The sequence below is a fragment of the Ricinus communis genome, chromosome 7 (genome assembly GCF_019578655.1).
Source record: "Ricinus communis isolate WT05 ecotype wild-type chromosome 7, ASM1957865v1, whole genome shotgun sequence".
NCBI lineage: Eukaryota > Viridiplantae > Streptophyta > Magnoliopsida > Malpighiales > Euphorbiaceae > Ricinus > Ricinus communis.
In genome coordinates this window covers 16,681,646-16,702,060 of record NC_063262.1, presented here as the reverse complement: position 1 = coordinate 16,702,060, position 20,415 = coordinate 16,681,646, and the positions used below count along the sequence as shown (strand labels likewise).

Sequence of the window (20,415 nt, the reverse complement as noted above, 5' to 3'; positions counted from 1 at the left end):
GCTAGTCCTCTCATATCATGGCACGATGGATCTACCAGTTACGGCCCGTATGTCGCTTTTGGATACCAGATATCTTAGATACGAGCATGCATTAATTGGGACTATAGTCACAACACTTAATACTGGGAGTGTTGTTCTGACTTTCTTCCCCAATTTTAACCTATCTCTCAATGATCCCTATCTGTCAACTGCACTCAAGGTCCAAGTCCAGATCACAGGAGCAAATCAAGTGACCGATGCTCTCTCTGCGACTCTGCACCACCATATTGTCTACAGATTACAGGACCATGCCTTTAATCTCCAGATCCCAGGCTTCCAAGCCTCCTCAGATGCTTTATTTATTATGGCTGACTCTGGCCAAGTTCCTACAATAGTCCAGGCCCCAAGGCAGCTGGAAAGAGAAGATCTGCAGAAGTTAATCCCAATTGAATGGGTTACCAATTATGAGAAGCTCCAGGCATCTCAGGCCAAGCCTGTCCAGGCCACTGATCCTCTTTTTGTTAACCAAAAAGATGGTACTGTAAAGATGATTTTCACAAAAACGGAAAGAGTCTTCTTCTACACCTTCTATCTTTCAGGCATCAATGATACAGCCTGTGTTTAGACCTAGGGAAAAGATCCCTATTCACTCATTTCAGTCCTCTGGACATCATATCTATACTGCCAGAATAAAGGGACACTTTATCTGGGATGTTGACCCAGGAATGTGCAGATCAAGATGCACCTGCGGAGATGATCTCGATTTTGCTGAACCATGTTTTCAACATTCTAAGCAAAATTCAAGAGACATGACTCCAGAGACTCCATGTTCAGTCATGGAACCAAGGCCAGATGACCGAGATCCAGACGGTCCTTGGATTGATATCCACAGGAAACAAAAAGAAAATCAGAGTAAAGCTCCTCTTCCTATATATAAGGAAGCCTTAGAACTTCTTGCAAAAGAAGGAAAGACTGTCCTTGACATCACCTTTGACGAAATCAAGGTACTTTTAGCCCAAATGGGAGTTGTGTTTAGGAAAAAGCCTTCTACTACTTGCAGAGAAGAGACTCATTCTGATTTACCAGGAGTTCAACCACCCCATGTAATCCAAAGTTGTTTCATGTTCCAGCCTGAAGATTTCCCTCCCCTAAGGAAGTCCGAAAATAAAAGATCGGAGATCCTCCCCTCAAGGATTACTCCATCAGGATCCATAGAGCCTCTCACTCCACCAGAAGAGGTCCTAAAGGCAGACCTCAAATTCCATAGTCCAGAATTCTTATCTAAAGAAGATAGATGGAAAATTGGATCAGGCTCTTCATTTGGCTCACAAGTTGGATCAGAAGTTGGACACCTTCTCTCAAGAAGTACTCCAACTATATTCTTCTCTCACCGCCAAATATCAAGCCTTGGACAGAGAGCTTCGAGTTCCTCAACCAATTACACCAGCCTTCATTCAGAAGGAAAAAGAAATTACAAGGCTCAAAAGGCAGATTGATCAAATTGAACATGACCTCAGAAAGGATCAGTCTGCTATAATCTCTTCCTTTACATCAGCAGCCTCTACATCTTCTGCCATTGCTCCCTCATATTATTCTTCATTTCCTTTTCTCTCACAGCCAGAACAAGAAGGAACTCTTTACCAACCCTTTGGTACCTTCTCACATCTATACCCAAAAGGTTCCATAACCCAACAAAAGAAAATATCTCCTCCTCCAGTTTCTAAAGAAAATAAATTGCCAGACCAATCACTCATCAGTCCGTATGATTCTGATTCTTCCTCAAATACCTCTGAAATGGCTGATATCACAGAAATTCTCATGAATACCTCTACTACTGAACCCAGTCCAGAAGTAATAGAGCCTGAAGATGGCACAGAGGATGCACAGTCATATTTTGCTCCTACTAGAGCTTCATACCCGAGGTCAAAACCGACAACTGGCACGGGACATTGGTTCTCCTTTGATGATTTGCCTCCATCAAAATGGAAGGATAAGCTTTCTGAATTTTTGGCATGGATTGATCTCCAAATGACTTTTGATGGTGCCACACTTAAAAAGGTTCTTGCTGAATTTGTTACAAGATTCACAAGAAGTTTAAAAGATTGGTTTCAATCACAGCCTGAGTATACCAGGCTCCAATTTGTGACGCTACCAACTCCATCAGCTGCGGTCACAGTTCTCCATAATCAGTTCCTTGGAAGTTATGATCTTGTTATACGACAACAAAAACAAGAATACTTTGATCGAAAATGTTGTTCGTTGAAGATCAAGGATCTGGAAAGACATTATTCTACTATGTCCAATTGTATTATGTCATTGGAGAGCATGACGGTGATGATACATTGAAATATACTTTCATCACCTCATTACCAGATGAGATACAACCAGAAGTCAACAACATGATCGCCGCAACAAAGAAACCAATCACCTCCATTACCCTTGGAGAAATCTGGCAATTCACTCTCTCTTCCATCAAGAGATTATGTGACCAGCAAGAATTGTTCAGAAGGTTATCTCAGCGAGATTTGATTGTTCAAAAGGCCTGTAACAAAAGCCACCTCAAGATTAAATGCAAGGCTTCAAACTGCGTCTGCTCCAGTCATAAAAAGAAGATCGGACATCATTTCCAAAAATACCCGCGCAGAAACAAAGAATTCAGAAGAAGAAAGCCGCGCTCAAAAGGATTAAGATATTTCCGGAAAAAGAGGAATCAAGGTCACAAATCAGACAGATGCTATATCTGCCGAAAGAAGGGACACTATGCTAAGAACTGTCCCCAGAATCCGGAAAAATCAGCAAGGATGATACAACAAGTCAGCATGTCTATGTCTCTCCCAAATTCATTTGAAGAGGATATAAAGCCGCTCTTATCATAACAAGACAATCTTACTCCAGAAAGTCTCTTTGGAATAGAGGCAAAATATTCAGACTCCACTGAATCCTCAGAAATGTCCTCTTCAGACTCTAATGATAGTGAGATTCCAATTCTGATGATCAGTCTCTCTTCAAAAGAAGAGAAATATATTCTGACAAATGTGATGCAGTACCCTTTCTCTCCATATCCACTTCCTGAGTTATCTCAGCTTGCTACCACAATTCCTCCAGTTCCTTATGTTCCTATACAAGTCTTGCCTTCAAAGTATGCAAAACCTATTCCAGTTATAGCTTTCTTTGACACTGGAGCTCAAAGAAGCATGATGAATCCCGAAGTCCTTCCATCTGAATATTGGAAATCTCATGTTCAGTTTTTCAGAGCAGCAAATGGTCAAACTTTCAAGACTACTCTGATCACAAAGCAAAAAATTGGGATACAGTTTTTTCCTGATTGTATGGTATGGATGCACATCATTGGCTCAGATCTCCCAAACAAAGACCTCTTAATAGGGTTTGATGTTTATCATCAAGCTCAAAGGCTTCAAATTCTTCCCAATGGAATAAAGTTCAAGAGGCAATTTCGTCCATACACAGATACCTCTAATCTGTTCACTATAGTAGATACAGAACCACCATTCCTACAATATAAAGAAAAATTCCTTCCTTTTTGTCCAGAATCCTATTCACATTTCCAACACCCTCTTCCCTTGTGGAAAAATCCCCAGTTCTATATCAGCCTCCCTTTCAAGCTCAATGAAGATATCAACCCAACAAAGGCCACCCATCTAGGAATGTCTCCTATAGATCTAGCTCTTGCTAGATCAGAATGCTTGACTCTGTTACAACAGGGCGTCATTGAGCCCACAACCTCACAATGGACCTGTCAAGCCTTTTATGTGGAAAAGAGGGCTGAGAAGTTAAGAGGGAAAAAGAGACTTGTTATTGATTACAAGCCTTTAAACCATTTTCTGCAAGACAACAAATTTCCTCTCCCTCGAATTTCGAACCTAAAAGTCCATATTCAAAAGGCCCAGTTTTATTCAAAATTTGACCTCAAGGCTGGATTTTGGCAATTGGGTATCCATCCCTCAGAAAGATACAAAACAGCGTTTTGTATTCCTAACGCCCAATATCAATGGACAGTCATGCCTTTTGGGCTCAAAACAACTCCTTCACAATTTCAAAAAACAATGATAGAAATCTTTGGATCTATCCTTTACTCCTCCCTTATCTACATTGATGACATTCTCCTATTCTCGGAGACAGTTGAGGAACATCATCAACTCCTGAAACAATTCCTTGCTATCATCCAAAAGTATGGAATCATGCTGTCAGAAAAAAGAGTATTATTGGCCAGCAAGAGATAGAGTTTCTTGGCATGCATTTCAAAGACGACCAATACACGTATGGTCCACACTTGACAAAAGAGCTTGATTACTTTCCAGATAAGAATCTCTCTATAAAGTAAATACAACAGTTTCTTGGAATACTCAACTATGTCAAGGAAGTCATACCACACCTGTCCAGTTACACATGTCATCTTTCCAAAATGCTCAAAAAAGACCCTCATCCTTGGGGGACAGAACAAACTACAGCTGTCCGGAGACTAAAAGAATTAGCTCACAATCCTCCACCCCTCACCATTCCATCTACAAGAAATCTTATCCTTCAGACAGACGCATCTGATCATGCGTGGGGGGCCATTCTCCTTGAAAATCTCAACAACAAGGAACAACTGTGTGGTTATGCATTAGGACAATTTTCTCCTTTAGAAAAATATTACCACTCAACTTACAAAGAGATTTTGGCAATCAAATACGGGATAAAAAAGTTTGAGTTTTTCCTGATTGGTCAACACTTCCTGGTTCGGATGGATAATTCTTCATTTCCAAAAATTCTTGAATCCAATCAAAAGACCTTACCAGAACCTCAATTATTGAGGTTAAAATCATGGTTCAGCAGATATGATTTTGAAGTTCAGCATATAAAAGGGACGAGAAATCTCATCCCAGATTTCTTATCCAGACTGTCAAAGCCACAACCAACATACCAACCTATTGTCCTCCTCACCTCAACAGTTAATCTCCCTATAATCTTCATGGCCTCTTCGTCCTCAAAAAACCCTCTGCAACCTCCCTCACCACCAGACCTTCCCACAAATCTCACAACGAGACAGGTCAACGATTTTGCCAGAAATATGATGTTTCATTATTTGGCAACTATCCAGCAAACTTTCTCGCTACCCATCTAACCCAAGTTCTTTTATCCATATTACCCTTGGTGCCTAATTTATCACCTTTCTCCTACCCATCCACAAATTGAAAGTGAATTATGGTTTCTATGGTGTCTTTCCACAGTTTGTTATCATGCTATTGAAATACCGGTCATGGATCTCCTATACTTCTTTAATAGTGAGACAAATACAGGAACATATCCATGGAAATACCTCACTTGGTTCAAAACCCCATACCAATGGAAAAGTGATATCCTCAAAGTTATTCATGAAAACAAATTGTTCACAGACAATAACTTTAAGGCTTCAGGATATCATGCCATCTATATTCTTCACAGGCCTTACATTCAGCTCTCAGAAGACACTTATGCAACCCAAAACATCTGTCATTATTGGAGAACGATTGAAATACCTTTACATCTTGCTCCTCCAACAATAACAAGGGATTTAAAGCACACTCTACAACTAAGAAATGATTTAGGAACGACTGATGTTTCTACACCACTAGTCTGCACTTACAATGGACATCTATGGACTGAACACTCCATTATTGAACGTTCCACTTTTCCTATACTACCAACCCTACTAGATGATCCGAATCTGACCACTGAACAGAAGGATGCCATTATGCAAGATTCTCAACCTATGGATGATGATGGCTATGACAGTGTTTTCTGAGCTGGCAATAATAGTGGTTCGTGAGCTGGACATAAAGACTAGCATTCTCCTCAATAATTCAAAATGTAAGAAAAATTTCATCTTTTTCATCTTATTAAGTGAATTATTTTTTGCTTTTTTACATGTGATATGTAAGTGTATTATTAAGACTTATCGTCTTAATGTGCATGTGAGATGTCAGTGTATTATTAGATAGGACTTATCCTTTTGTAAGTGGGAAATCTCATCTTTTCTTCTAAGGAAGACATGTGTCAAAGATAAGATTCCCACCTTATCTTTTCTGTCCTATTGTATTTAGGCTTCTCTATAAAAAGAGGAGTCGAGAAGTAATGAAGCAAGTTTTCCTTTCATCTATGAACACAATATTCCTCTCTCTCATGGCTTTTTAAATTCTTCATCTCTTCTTCTCGATCCATTGGCTATGAGCTATTTGTTTGCACGATCTGTTCTTCTATGATTCAAAAGGGCTAACTCGGCTATAAGAATCCAAAAGAGCATAAAGACCTCTTGTGGCAAGGTGCCTCTATACAGTTTTAGCTTGAGGATTTCTCCTACCTTGAGTTTACAGCATGAGAATTATAAAATGAACAGCTTTCGGCCCCATTTGATTTATGCATTTTTTTTCTACATTTTATTAAAAAGAATACTAAAATATATCTAAAAAATACTAAAAGAACATTATTTTTAATTTATATTATTATGAATCTAATTTTTATTTATCTCTTTAGAATTTTGTCAGAAAAATAATATTAAAAATATACCTAAACGATACTAAAAACTTATTATTTTAACTTGTAATATTTTGACTTTTTTAAAAATTTCATCAAAAAAATATTAAAAAATATACCTAAAAAATATCAAAAAGATATTATCTTAACTTATATTACTGTAAAATTAACCAAATAAAAAAAGATTATTGTTTTTATTTTATATATCTATATTTAATATTTGTAAATTGAAAGATTTATATTTTTTTATAACAAATAATGTATTTTAATAAAATGAAAATGTGTTAAAAAAAATACCACAATATATTAAAAACATATCAAAAAACAGTTAAAAATATATGAATATATAATTAAAATAAAACTAATAAATTCATTCAGCTATATCAAAAATGTATTAAAAAGATATCAATAAGAAGTCAAAATAATACATTGTAAAATTCCAAATAGAACCATATCAATAATTTTTTTTTAAAAAAAAGGTGTAAAAACAAATTTCTGATCGCAAAAACATAGTTTTTGCATCCCATTATCCATATATTTGTAAAAGAAAACTGTTAAACTTTAGCCCGCCCATTCATTAAGTGCTTTTACGATAATGCTCATGCACATCGAATTTTGTCTTATAGGAGACGTTGTATGCACTTGGGTGAGGGCATTTTCCGGAGTCATTCTCTCACCTGGAACCATCTGTCACTTCTTCACAACAGGTAGCTTCCTTCAGTTCATGCGGGTCCTACTTCAAAAATAATATTATAGAGCTAGCGTATACTGTATGTGCGTAGAAGGTAATTTTTTTGTCTTTTTGGCCTATTTCTGTAACATTCTTAAAAGCTTTCGAATTTATGAGCAGGATCCAAAAAAGGAAATAGGAATCCACAAATCCAAGCTATGAATTAATGGATACGGGAAAACCAAACCGTAATTCATGTCAGAATAGTTTTGAAGGGCTTGTTCTTCTCAGACTTTGAACAAATTATACCTTCAAAATGGCAGCAATATCATACTATAGGAAATGATAAAGTAAAACAAATATGTACAGCGATACGGAATAACAGGTTGGGTAAGGCTTGTAGGATAACTGCATCAGATGAGTAGGAGATATTTCAAGTCAACGCCACTGCAGGAGATCAGAGAATACGAGTCAGAAGAAGTTTACCCCTTGGTTATTGTAATTCGCCAAAGATTCTACTCAAGCAGATACCTATTATTGAAGTTGAGAATTTGGGTTGGACCAGAAAAACTATGCTATCTCAATGACAGCACGGCTAACAATCTTTCCTTGGTTGAGATCCTGGAATGCTTTGCTTGCCTCCTCAAATTTGTATTTTCTTGAAACAGCATCAGTCAGATTGAAAATACCTGATTCTGCAAGTTTAACCAACTTGGGAAGATCTTGCCTTGCCCTTCCTCCGTATGAGCCAATGACTTGAATCTGTTGCTCGAGTTAAAAAGGGTTAGAGGTTTGCAAGACAGACATACAGCAAAATCGACTATTGTAACGGCCATCAATTAAAGAAAGAAACTTTTGACTTCACTTTTTAATCCTAATCTGTTGAGTTGAGTCAAGCCGGAGCTGTCAACTTGGCTTGACTGCACACTTGTTGGAAAACTTTTCATTCAACAAATTTCAGGACTATGTTTCATACTAGAATTTTGAGACCCATGCCACTGTAGTTATTCCCCAAACAGATTTGCTCACTTAGTCCTCCATATAATCCATTACAGCTTCTTTACATGCAGATCATATGATAGTTTTAGAGTCAACAAATGATAAGAAAATCTTTCCAATGAGGATAAAGAAGAAACACCTAAACCAAGAAGTAGAAAAGCACTAAAAAACTACTGCTAATTGCATATACTGGCAAATTGATGCTATACTGTAACCATAATGCTCAAGTTAGCTATCAATAGCTTCTCTGAAATACTCTCTGCATCCAAAATCTCCCCCTGAATAGCCAAGCCAAATGGATGCTTAATCAAAACCCTACAATATGACTCCCATTTGCAGAAAGCCTATATTCATTCACTAAATTAAAAGAAGAAAATAGAATGATCTCACGCAATAGCAAGAAAGGCTAAATAAGAATCTAAATGAAACCCTCAAACATCTCAACCTTATAAGTTAGATCAAATGCCATCAATTTTAACAGTTCCTCAGTTGGCCTCTTGCTTCTCTCCAACTTTGTTTTCTCCAAATGTAGATCATCCTGAAGCACTTTAATATTAAATTACCTACTCTCAAAAGCAGATGTCTGAATACTCTTTACACCAAGCGCTAGCATTGTGCTATCAAACCCCTAGTTACCACATAGTTTCAGGACTTGTAACTATCCTCTTAGCTAATTGCAACAATATCAGCGATATATTATCTAAAAATACACACCTTTCGACGAACAAGACGATTTATATCTATCTCTCCAACAGCACCAGCTTGTGAAAGTCCAATCATGACAGCTTTCCCTCCATCTCTTACACTCTGCGTACACTGAGAAAATGTCAGTGGTTTGCCCAAGGCCTCCACAGCAATATCTACACCTCTTCCCCCAGTTATTTCCTGCCAAAATATGTGCATAATGTCATTAAATGTAAAATAATTGGAAGTGCAAAAGTATATGTAAACTGATGCATACATGCATCGCCCATTATATATTCTTATTATAATAATTAGTGAACAACAGCAATGGTTATCAATCAACTTTATAATCTGTAGTTCATATATGGTTGTACAAGTATCAAGAAACTAAGCATTTATAGGAAAATTGGTATACCTTATCATAACAAGCACAAGTGGCTTTATCTACTTCGTGAATTAATTGATATTTGTATTGCAACTCCAATAGACATCAATCAAATCCTTACTATTATCACCAATTAACATTGCACATCTAAAGTTAAACCAAAGAGTAATGGAAAAGAAAAAAAAGAAAAAAAAAAAAAGAGAATCTTAAATAATCTGTTAAGAACATGAAATGAAATTATGAAGTTCGTTTCTGCACATTGAACCTTCCTAATTAATCCCCTACTTGTTTCGAATCATTGCAGTTTCACAGTTCAAGTATTTCTTGTTATGCAAGGACATGTGAAAAATATATGATTTTCCATTTCAGTCGCACTACTTCAAGATATGGATCTAATTCTTTGTCATTTAATGAATGTCTATTGTCAAGTAACTAGTAACACACATAATTATTTCTCAAACAATAAATGTATACATGGTAACACAATAATTAATAACAACATTTTTGGAGAAAGAATAAAAGAAAAGATGACTATGTAATGAGCCTGTTTATAGTAAAGGCATTAAGAATATATCATATCCTTAATATGTAAAGAACTGACACGAGGAAGAACGAGAAGGTTACAAATTTATTTATATGAAACAGGATTAATCAAAAACTAATTAGAAGAAAAAGGGAACGGAGAGCAAACAAGAAAGGTCCAGAGGGAAACAGAAAAAATAAGATGATGGATCTCCCTTCAATAGGAAAAAAAAGAATCATGCTAATTCAATGAAAATAAAAAAATTTGAGTGCCTACAACAAAATGGTTAATTACAATCTTTGGTGCAAAGCATCGGACAATTTTCTGTCTTTTTTGGCAAAAGATAATTGCATTTAAAAAATTATGACACTGATTATCCACTAAAATTAAGAAGTATTAATACATTAACTGAATAAACCACGGAACATATACAAATGTATCCACAAACAGATTAATGCAACTTTTTGTACATTTTTACCAAAACATTATAACAAGCAAAAAGCTTAAGCATGATAAAACAACCAGAAATTAGTCATGCACTTGAATTGTAACTTCCTCATGTTATGAACCAAGAATAAAGTACGCACTCTAATACTTTCAATAGGATCTTCTTTGGTGGAATTTATAGTGTGAGTTGCACCAAAAATCTTAGCTTTCTGTAGCTTATCATCCTGAACATCCACAGCAATAATATCAGAGGCACCAAATGCCCTTGCTATCTGCAAACAACTGCAGCCATTGGTTTTGTCATGTTTATGCCAAAGCTAATCCTATTAAAACAGATGGCAAGTTGCAAGTATTTGAACTTGAATACTGACAATTTACATGCAGACAACCATATATACAAGTAAATAATTCATAGTACCAGCAATCTAGATCTCTAGCAATATGCTTAGCCTTTAGAAGTTTTCCATAATGGCACTTCGTCAGGTTATATATCTTTGCAAATGCATGCTTGGCCATATATCATTGGGGTAAGTTTGTTTGTTATACTTGCACTAATCTATGAGATTGAATTAAAGTGACACAGGGATTAAATCTCAATGTTGCTAATGTAGCCAATCGGAAACCAAACGAATTGTAACATTAAGCATTATATCACCAGGACATATATGATCCTGATCAATGTCCTAGTAACTAATTAAATCACAAAATCATAACTCAAAATCAAAATCAACTGAAAGTTAACATCATATAAATGAATCAGTTTTTTTAAGGATGCCTTTTCTGCAACCTCATAAGAGTGAAACACCATGACTAAGATAAGTCCCTAATTCCAAAGGGATGGACAAAAACAAGAGACTATCTTAACCGCTAGTCATTTTTTGCTAATATGCTTCAACCTAAAAGGGAGCATCAAAGAGGACTAATATGAATTGTAGCAAGAGAAAAGACTATTCCCTTTTACAGGAAACCAAAGAAGGAAATGAAAAATCTTTCCTTTTTCTGTTTCTGGATTTCCTTGAAATAAAAGAAATAGGAGCACGAGAAATTGTGAAGCTGATCATAGAAAGGATAAGCAATTCAATGATTTCTTAGTATTAATACATGGCATATTTTTGGGAGTTGCCTATTAACAACCTTCTAATGTTTAACAATTTTTCTTTGTCCTCAAAATCTTCTCTATCTCATGTACGCCTCCCACATGCATATATTGAAATAACCTGTTCTCAAGTTTGCTTTACTATATATATATAACCCATTAAAATCTGAAACTGACTGGTCAAATAGAACAGATGCAATACCCAGAATTACATAATGATTGAAGACACTCTTTACCTTGAGCCAACACCCCCAATTCCAATGATTGCAATAGAATCCCCAGGATGCACCTCTGCTGCATGGGCCATAGCACCATAGGCAGTAAATACTGCACATCCTAATATTGCAGATTCCGTGTATGGCAATGAGTCTGGTAAAGTAGTTAATCCATGCGCCGGAACAACACAGTATTCCGCAAGGCCTCCCATGCTATACATGTATACCGGGTTTCCTACATGATATAGAATACTTTTTGAAAATCAACAATGTCATACATACTGAACAAGCAACAAGCGTATCAGGTCTTTTTTCCCCTAGAAGACCAAACAGATAATCAAGGAACTAGTTAGCCTATAAATCCAAAAACATAAAGGAACTAATCAACCCTATATATAGTCACAGGAACAGTGAACCTATAAGTTGAAGCTCATAGATAAGGGTCCAACAGTAGGTTCTATATCTATAATATATACTGTCAAATTGACGATTAAGGCAATGTAATAAAAGTGGAAAATGCATTATATGTAGAATTTCCATTGAGAAATAACAGCCCATGTTTACACCAAATTCATTGTCAATTAGATTATTACGGTCAAGCAAGAAAGCATTTTACCTTAAGAAAAAAAAACCCTCACGCTTACACCATTTGGACAAAAGGAGATATTTTGATGATAACAACAGACAGTGCCAGCTACACCCAAATTACGCTCAACTCTTGGCTGACATCTGGCAAGAAGCACCTTAAATCTGATTCGAGTCTAATTATAACTTGAGGTTTTATGAGATAATCCAACATTTTAGTAATAGTACTTCAAATACAAGTAGAGTACAATAATTCAAGGTATGATCATTACACGACAGGATATGGGGGTCTGGGACCAATATCCTTATAACAGCTTTGCTTACATATCTATAAATTACCATGACAGAATAGCTTAGATCTACAGGAAAAAGTGAGAGGATTTAAGAAAATCATACAAAATATTGATCTAATATTTATAAACTACCATAATAATAAACAAGACCATGTAGTAGTTTTCTTCATTGACTACAAGATTTGAAAATGAGAGGAATAGAAAACATCCACTGGGTATCATTTGCATGCAGTAATAAACCCACAGTTCTTTTTCCTACTGTACTGATAAAGTGAGTGCAATTCCTAAATGAAAACATATGTTTTTCATTGAACTAGAATGGAAAAGGATGGGAAACATTCACTAATTTAATGAAATTAAATTTTTCCACAGCTAAAACCACGAAACAAAGATGCTTAGGCTTATCCAGACTCTATCTTATTTCAGAGTTTTCTTCTTCCAGAGACATCTAAGAACTAAAGTAAAAGGGCATACATGAAGTTCTAATTTGTCTTAATCTTGAAGGTGGTCCTAAGAGAAATTCACTGTCAGTTGCATGGGGAAAAGCAAATACAGTGGCAATAAATTTGGGAATCATATGAGCAACATAGAAAAAAAGGAATTTTTATCTAGTGGTAGTACGAAAGTAAAGGATGAAACCTTGCAGTATGAAGGTCATAGGTTTACTTTTATCAGTTACGCAAGAATACTGTCCACATGGAGAAATCCTAAAGCATCTGCATTTATATACCTGAATATTGTAGCCAGAAAAGGGGATGCGGTCCTCCATGACATGAATACATATATGTAATTGTTGCTCAGTGTGATTGATACAATAGCAGTATCCTTGTGTTTAAAAAGTCATGGATACTTCCCATATACACAGCATACAAGTAGATTATGGCCGTCTAGATCAGCCTTAATAATCAATCATCCATCAAGAAGTATATGACAGACGTTTTACTTGGAATGAGATCAACAAATATTATCAGTGCAGACAGTAAAGAAAACTTAAGCAGGAGTGAGAAAAAATATATATACACATGCATTAGAAAAGTAAAATGTTATATCTAAGCGAAGATTTCACACCACTGTTCCGGAGAAATAACCGAGTTTCACCATCATAGAGAGTTCCTTTGGCTCGGTTATAAGCAAAGAAGTCCTCGCACAAATCATCATGGCCCTGTTTCCAGTTACAAAAATCAACCATTGCAAGTTAGCTGCAAATTCTTTCTAGATAAAGATGATTATAAGTGATAGCATAACCAGAAATTTTATGACAAATTCATCGTGCCAAATATCGACGAGAGATGACAAATAAGTCCAAATACAAGAAACAACATCTCAAAGTAGCATTACCTTAGAACAATATGAGCAGTTACCACATGGCATGATGAAAGCTCCAATAACATGAGATCCAACAGGAAATCTGAAAAATAAGAAGATATAAGTCATAATTCATGTTAGCGGCCATGTATTTGCATAAGAAAAGAATAACTAGTTTCCAACCCCTTTTCTAAATGATTGCATTAAAAAAATTCTATGATCTATGTACCTTGCGATAATTTTCTGGTCTGTCAATGGTCCATGTTCAACAACTTCCCCAGTTATTTCATGCCCAATAGCACAAGGACTAGCAAATGGAAGTTCTCCTTTTATAACATGAAGATCAGAGTGGCAAACTCCACAAGCTGCACTGAAGACACATACTATCGGAAACCATATGATAAAATCCGATTGCTTTGAGCACAATCGCTAACACCATGGAATTCCACATGTATCCATAAAGTGGAAGAGAAGAAACACACATAAATTCACACATACATATAGATAAAGTGCTGCTCCAAGTGTTTATAGATCAAGTGAGGAAGAGTGAAGTTCAGAAGCTTGGTATCTTATTCTACTGGGGTTATGTTGCTTGATTTTATTCCACTCAACTTCACTAAACTGTATAAATCATTTTGCTCCAGTTGCAGTCCTTGTATTTTCATACATTTACTTTGAGTGGTATACTAATTTGTTGAACAGTATCCAGCAGAATAACAATCTTATATACTTGACAGTTATCACCTATACCTATATCATACTGCCCATTTCACCTATATTAGGAGTGATTGTATCCTTTTGGTAAGCCTAGATTTTTTAATTTTTTTTTTTCTGCTGCATTGCTCAACTATTTAGCTGGTTTTTAGCTGACAAGTAACTAGCTCTTCATCTAAGTCTTCCATAAAAGCACCAATTTAGTGCATGTCATTTATAATTCGATCTCTTCTAGATATAAACAGACAAAATTAATATCAATAATTGTTAAAGAAAAAAACTACCTTTGGTTTTAATGAGAAGCTCAGAAGCTTTGGGGCGAGGAATTTGGAATTCTTCAAAGGTAAGTGGTTTACCGGGTTCCCAAAACACAACTCCACGCATATACTCACTTGAGCTCACATGATATGACCTCTTCGAAATCTTATTCATCTTATTACGATTATTTTCATAATTGCCACCAACATGATTCAAAGATCCATCACCCACAAACCAAGAAAAAGCGATAACGGAGGAGCGGGTATTTGTTGAGAGAAGCCTCTTGCTAATGCCAGACCGAATAAGAGAAGAAAACCCCATTTTGGAACTCTCTGTAACTTGCAAATATCTTAACACACACACAAACGAGATGGTTTTTCCTTTCGGAGTTTGGACTTTGGGGTGGTAGTTGGTGTAGGGATAGACTTTTGTGATTGTTTTATTCTAATGCTGACGGGCTTTTCACCTATATATATAAATATATATCTTTTCTTATATACGTGAGTTAGAAAAATATTTTCAGATAATGATTCAATTTTTCTTTAAGCTGAAATATATCTAATTTAAATTTCTTTATTAAATAATTTTTTAAATTTATGTCTAAAATTAAATAATATTTAATTTAAATTTTTAAGCAAGTAATTTTTTTAAATTTATGTCCAAAAAATACATACATCCAATTTAAATCTTTTTAAAAAGTAAAATAACATTAAATTTTTAAATTTTAATTGAATTATAAAAATTAAAATAATATTTATTTTATTAATTTATAGATACAATATACAAAAATGTATTTGAAAAAATTTAAAATTTAAAATTTCTAAGAATTAAATAAATTAAATTTCTATTTTTCTTTTAATAAAGACGTTCATAATTTGTCTTTTTTAAATCAATTAAATCTATATTTTAAAATTTTATTAAATACACTAAGTTAAAAAGGCTTGTTTGATTCAATTTCTAAATGAGCTACTATATAGATCAGATAAATCTATAGAAAAAAAAAGTAAATCTATAAATTTATTTTAATATTTTAATATAATAATATTTGATTTTATAGTTTAATATATTAATATAATATATAATATATTAATATAATATTAAATTTATTAAATTTTTATTAATTTAAAATATAATTCTAATATATAAAATTAAAAAATATATAATATTCTAATAAATTTTATATAATTTATTAATAAATGTTATATATTATAATAAAATATCTAATAATAATAATAATATATTAAAATATATAATAATAATATATTAAAATTGTGAGGGCCCTATTCTTAGAGTTAATGGTGCAGAACAACCAACCTGAAGCATTTAAGTTCAGACTGATTGGTAGAGTTATTACGAACAGAAATATAAACCCGATAACGGTTAGGGAGTCTTTAAAAGAGCTTTTGGGTTTTACATAAGCTGTTTAATATTTTTAGAGAGCGACAAAATGTCTTTGTGCTCACATTAGGAAAGAAAGAAAATCTCAATGAAATCCCTAAAGATGGCCCTTGGTCAATTTCAAATGTACATATGGTGTTCAAAGAGTAGCCTTTAGATGAAGTGTTGTAGAACATTGACTTAGCCATAACCTCATTCTGGGTGTAAATATTTGGTTTATGATTGATGGGCTATTTATGTAGCTACAATCTAAGGCACTGAATCTATCGATGTAGACTAGCACTAATAGTGAGTATCAAGGTCGTATTCTCGGGAAAGGGTGATCCTAGAACTACTGCAGCATCTTACGATATCTAACCTTAACAAAATCGATGAAGTTATTATTCTATGATTAGGTGCAAGCTAAGTGATGAACTAAATGTCAAACAGCCTGAAAGGATTTCATGAAACAACCAAGGGAAAAAGCAAACCCAATGGGACCTAAGCTAGATGGATTTTATTGAAGGTACAGATTATATTGATTACCAATTGCGATTACCCGTGAGCGGATTCTAAATTAAATTCGATTTCCTTCTCAAGAACATTGAATCCCTAAACCTAAGAACCTAAACGATGGAATCTCTTCCTAACGGTTGATTTTAGGTTAGCCTTAAGATTAAATCCACCACTATTAAGAGTTGTTAATTCTTAATCTGGCTAGTCAATTACCCTTATCTCTAAGTGATCATTAACCAGTTCTTGCTATTCAAATTTTTAATTGCTAAATGAATTTCTCAATTACATAAAGCAATCTAAACACCACAACTCACAACGTCTCATAAATAATGTGATTTCTCATTAATAATGAAAGCAAGAAGAAACAAGCATTGATAATCAAAGTCTCATAAACACTAAATGCAATCCAACAACATAGGAACCCCAATGGATTCAACAATTCTAGCTACGCATGCTAATAAGTAACATAAAGTAAGGAACAAATACATAAAAGCAAATTGAAAACATGTACACCTTTCTTCTTCAAGTCGGATGAAAAGCCCTAAATCCACAAATATGAATGATGAACCCTAAATTGCCTCTTGAATGCCTCCAAATCCACTCTTGATCTTCAATGTGATGTTTAAACCAATGGAATCCTTCTTTCAATAGGCGAAATAGTCTCCCAAAGTCGAATATCAAAGTTTGGAAAAGGGTGGCTTGTGCATGTATGTGAGAAATCAAGTCAGAAAATCGAACCCTAGCCAAATAATTCAATTTTACCTAAATAATTGTCCCAGCACGGTCGTGGTCAAGCTCATGCTAGTCCAGGCCGTGCTGGACCTCCAAGTCCTGCAAATTAGATCTTCTTCCTAGCCGTGCCCTCGCCGGTGCTGAGACACCATGGGCCGTGATGGAGGCCGTGGTGGTCTCGAAAACCGTGCCAAAATGACACTCTTGAGGGTCAAATGTTGATGGTTCAGCACGGCGAGAGTCTAGGCCGTGCTCAGCCTTGAAATGGTAGCCCTTGCTCAATTTTGATGGATTCTGGTTCGTATTTGCACGTATTTCCCTCGACTACTGATAATGTCTATCGATAATCATTTGAAACATGAAAGGAACCAAAACATAGGTGATTCTGGCATAAAGCAAGATAACTATGCATAAAAATGGAAGTAATTGGGCATATAAATATGTATAAAATAATGCATATCAAATCACCCCACACTTAAGCTTTTGCTTGTCCTCAAGCAATCAATAACTCAATACATATACAAGCAACGATCACTCCTCAAAATCCATACTAAAGTTCATAACTTAACCTTATTCTATAAAGAATGAAACTCGAGTAGCTAAACCAATCATACACCTTCAAAGAAGAACTATAGTAATACCATCTCGAAGTACAACTTTTATAACAACTCAGCATTAAAGACTAGGAACTATTGCCTCACAGGAATCTCTCAAATCACTCACAATGTTTATAGGTAAACAAGAAAATTTCCTTAATGCAGCTGCACAAAACCTGTTTACCATAAGCTTGCTCATACATCTCATCTTCGCTATTGCGAATAAATGAATACCAAAATCAAAGGGTTTTTACAAGGGTTGAATTGTGGCTAAGGTAAAGGTAAGAATATTTGGATAGAAGTGTAAAATATACTGAAAAATCATGTAATTATTTAGAATGAATGCTTCAGGAGCTGAAAGCCAAAACAACAAAATACTCACTAAGCCTTATTTGAAGTAAAGGATGCTCACAAGAATTAAATCTAAAAGAGCTAAGAGCTAAGAAATAAGTCAGAAATTTTTTTCTTTTTATTTTTTTTAGCATATATATATGCCACAACAACTTACACAGGGGCTGCATGATTAGTGACATAAATAACTAGAATAGTTATCCAATTTGGATTGAATGGAACATCAAAGAATGATTAAAAAGACAAAGTGAATTTATAATAAAATTAGGCACAATGATTCCATAAAAGAAGAAGCATAACACATAATTATTCAGTATACAGGGTGAAAGAAAAGATAAATGTATAAAATGGTGTCTGTGTAGTGTATAGGTGCAAATCATGAAGAAAAGGTTAAGGCTCAAAACTGGCTGACTAATGGAACAAAGGGTAGGCTTTTGGCTAGATATGGTGAATCCTAAGTTGCCCAAATCATCTAATGGTATTCAAAAGTTCATGTAACCTCAACAAGTATTACAGAGCAAGTTCTAGAAATAATATTAAGTATAGCGCACACTCAAACAAGAAAAATCATGAGCACAATTTGCATTGGATGCTCAAATTTTGGTTCAAAAACTCACGTTTGAAGTGGCTAAGATTTGCAATTGGTTCCTAGACTTATTAATTGAATCATCACATAAATTGTACAAAAGATTGGCATAATCAAAGTTCAAAGATAAATGTTGTAAATTTACAAGAAACTCAAGCAACACCGGTTTAACCCGGCCAAATTGATATATTGAATACAGTGAAATTGCTTTCCAAGAACAAAAATCGAGAGGGACAATCAATTACTAGTGTGTGAATTAAGTCATTAATTACAAAAGAATAAACTAAGCTTAAATGTCATGAAGAACCTGGGTCCTAACATCCTAAGAATAGTATATTATCATTGCCTAAAACAACAAGGGGTAATAAAACCATAGATGCCCACCCCACACTTGAGTATAACACTACCCTCAGTGTTTGAAAAAAATTGGGTATATAACATCGCTAGCACATAAGAAGAGTGGGGATCATATTAAATGTACATAGCATAAAGGCAAAGCAAAGTGTTCCACTAAAATAACATAAGATGAAAGAAAAATGAAAGAAAATAAAATAACATGAAAAGGCAAAAAGAAAGAAAATAAAATAAAATAAAAATGAAAATAAAGAAAGAAAATAAAAAGGAAAAGAAAAAGAAATAGAACACAGCACAGCCTGTTGCCGCCCGTGGTACCTTCGGAAGCCGTGGTGGACGACCGATTTTGAGTGTGAGCTACATACATGTCCATCACGGGCAAGGGCACGGCCTGGTATTGCAGCCTGTGGTGGCCTCGGAAGCCATGGTGTACGACCGATTTTCCAAAGTCTATATGTGCATGTTCATCACGGGTAGGACTCTGGCCATGCTGATCAGCACGGCGTGGGGATCCAACCCGTGATGCCCACGAAAACCGTGGTGAACTACTAAAATGCAAGCTTTTCTTCGACATCTCAAACTGCCAAACTTCCTACCTGCGTTCAACACACATACGTACACATTTAGGCTATCATTCAAGTAAAAATGTATCAAACAAGGAAATTTTAATGAATTTGAAAGAAATTGTATTGAGAAGCAATTTGTATGGAACTTGTGATGTGTCTATTTGTGTCAAAAGAGACTTTCTCTTGGTGATCGGTTCATTGGCCTTGTATGCCCAGTATTCGGCTGCTGTCACCTTCACTAACGACGACCTCTGGATAGGCAGAAGGATCTAACACCGCGATTTTGAATCAGAAGAGAGATTTCAAGAAATTCATCTTCACCAATCACCAAAAACCCGACTTAAGTTATTAAACCCTAGCTTCATACAATTAGGTTTAGTCATTAAGCAAGTGCTCTAACTATAATCAAACATGCCAACGACTGATAAAATAAAAAGAAAAAGAAAAACTAAATATGGGAATGCCTCCCAAAAGTGCTTCTTTTTGGTTCTCGAGTCATTTAGCTGGACTAGACATTGGACTACTCTCGCAGGAAAAACATCATGTTCACTCGCTCCTCAACTTCTAATGAGTTCTCATGATAGTGCTTCAGCCTATATCCATTAACCTTAAAGTCTCCCTTCTCCAAATGATGCAGCTCCACCGTGCCATATGGAAAGACTTGCTTGACT

General features: G+C 35.1%; 1 protein-coding gene across 1 annotated transcript; it reads right to left on the bottom strand.

Annotated features, from left to right (window-relative positions):
• Positions 1-7,358: 7,358 nt before the first annotated feature.
• LOC8287599 (alcohol dehydrogenase) lies at positions 7,359-15,117 on the bottom strand. Its single transcript, XM_002513209.4, has 9 exons — positions 14,693-15,117; positions 13,924-14,059; positions 13,728-13,797; positions 13,458-13,551; positions 11,533-11,746; positions 10,341-10,482; positions 8,876-9,046; positions 7,694-7,924; positions 7,359-7,609 (listed from the first exon to the last, which is right to left on the bottom strand). The coding sequence occupies exons 1-8, from the start codon at positions 14,985-14,987 to the stop codon at positions 7,733-7,735; spliced, it is 1,314 nt and encodes a 437-aa protein (XP_002513255.1). The 5' UTR covers positions 14,988-15,117; the 3' UTR covers positions 7,359-7,609; positions 7,694-7,732.
• Positions 15,118-20,415: the final 5,298 nt, after the last annotated feature.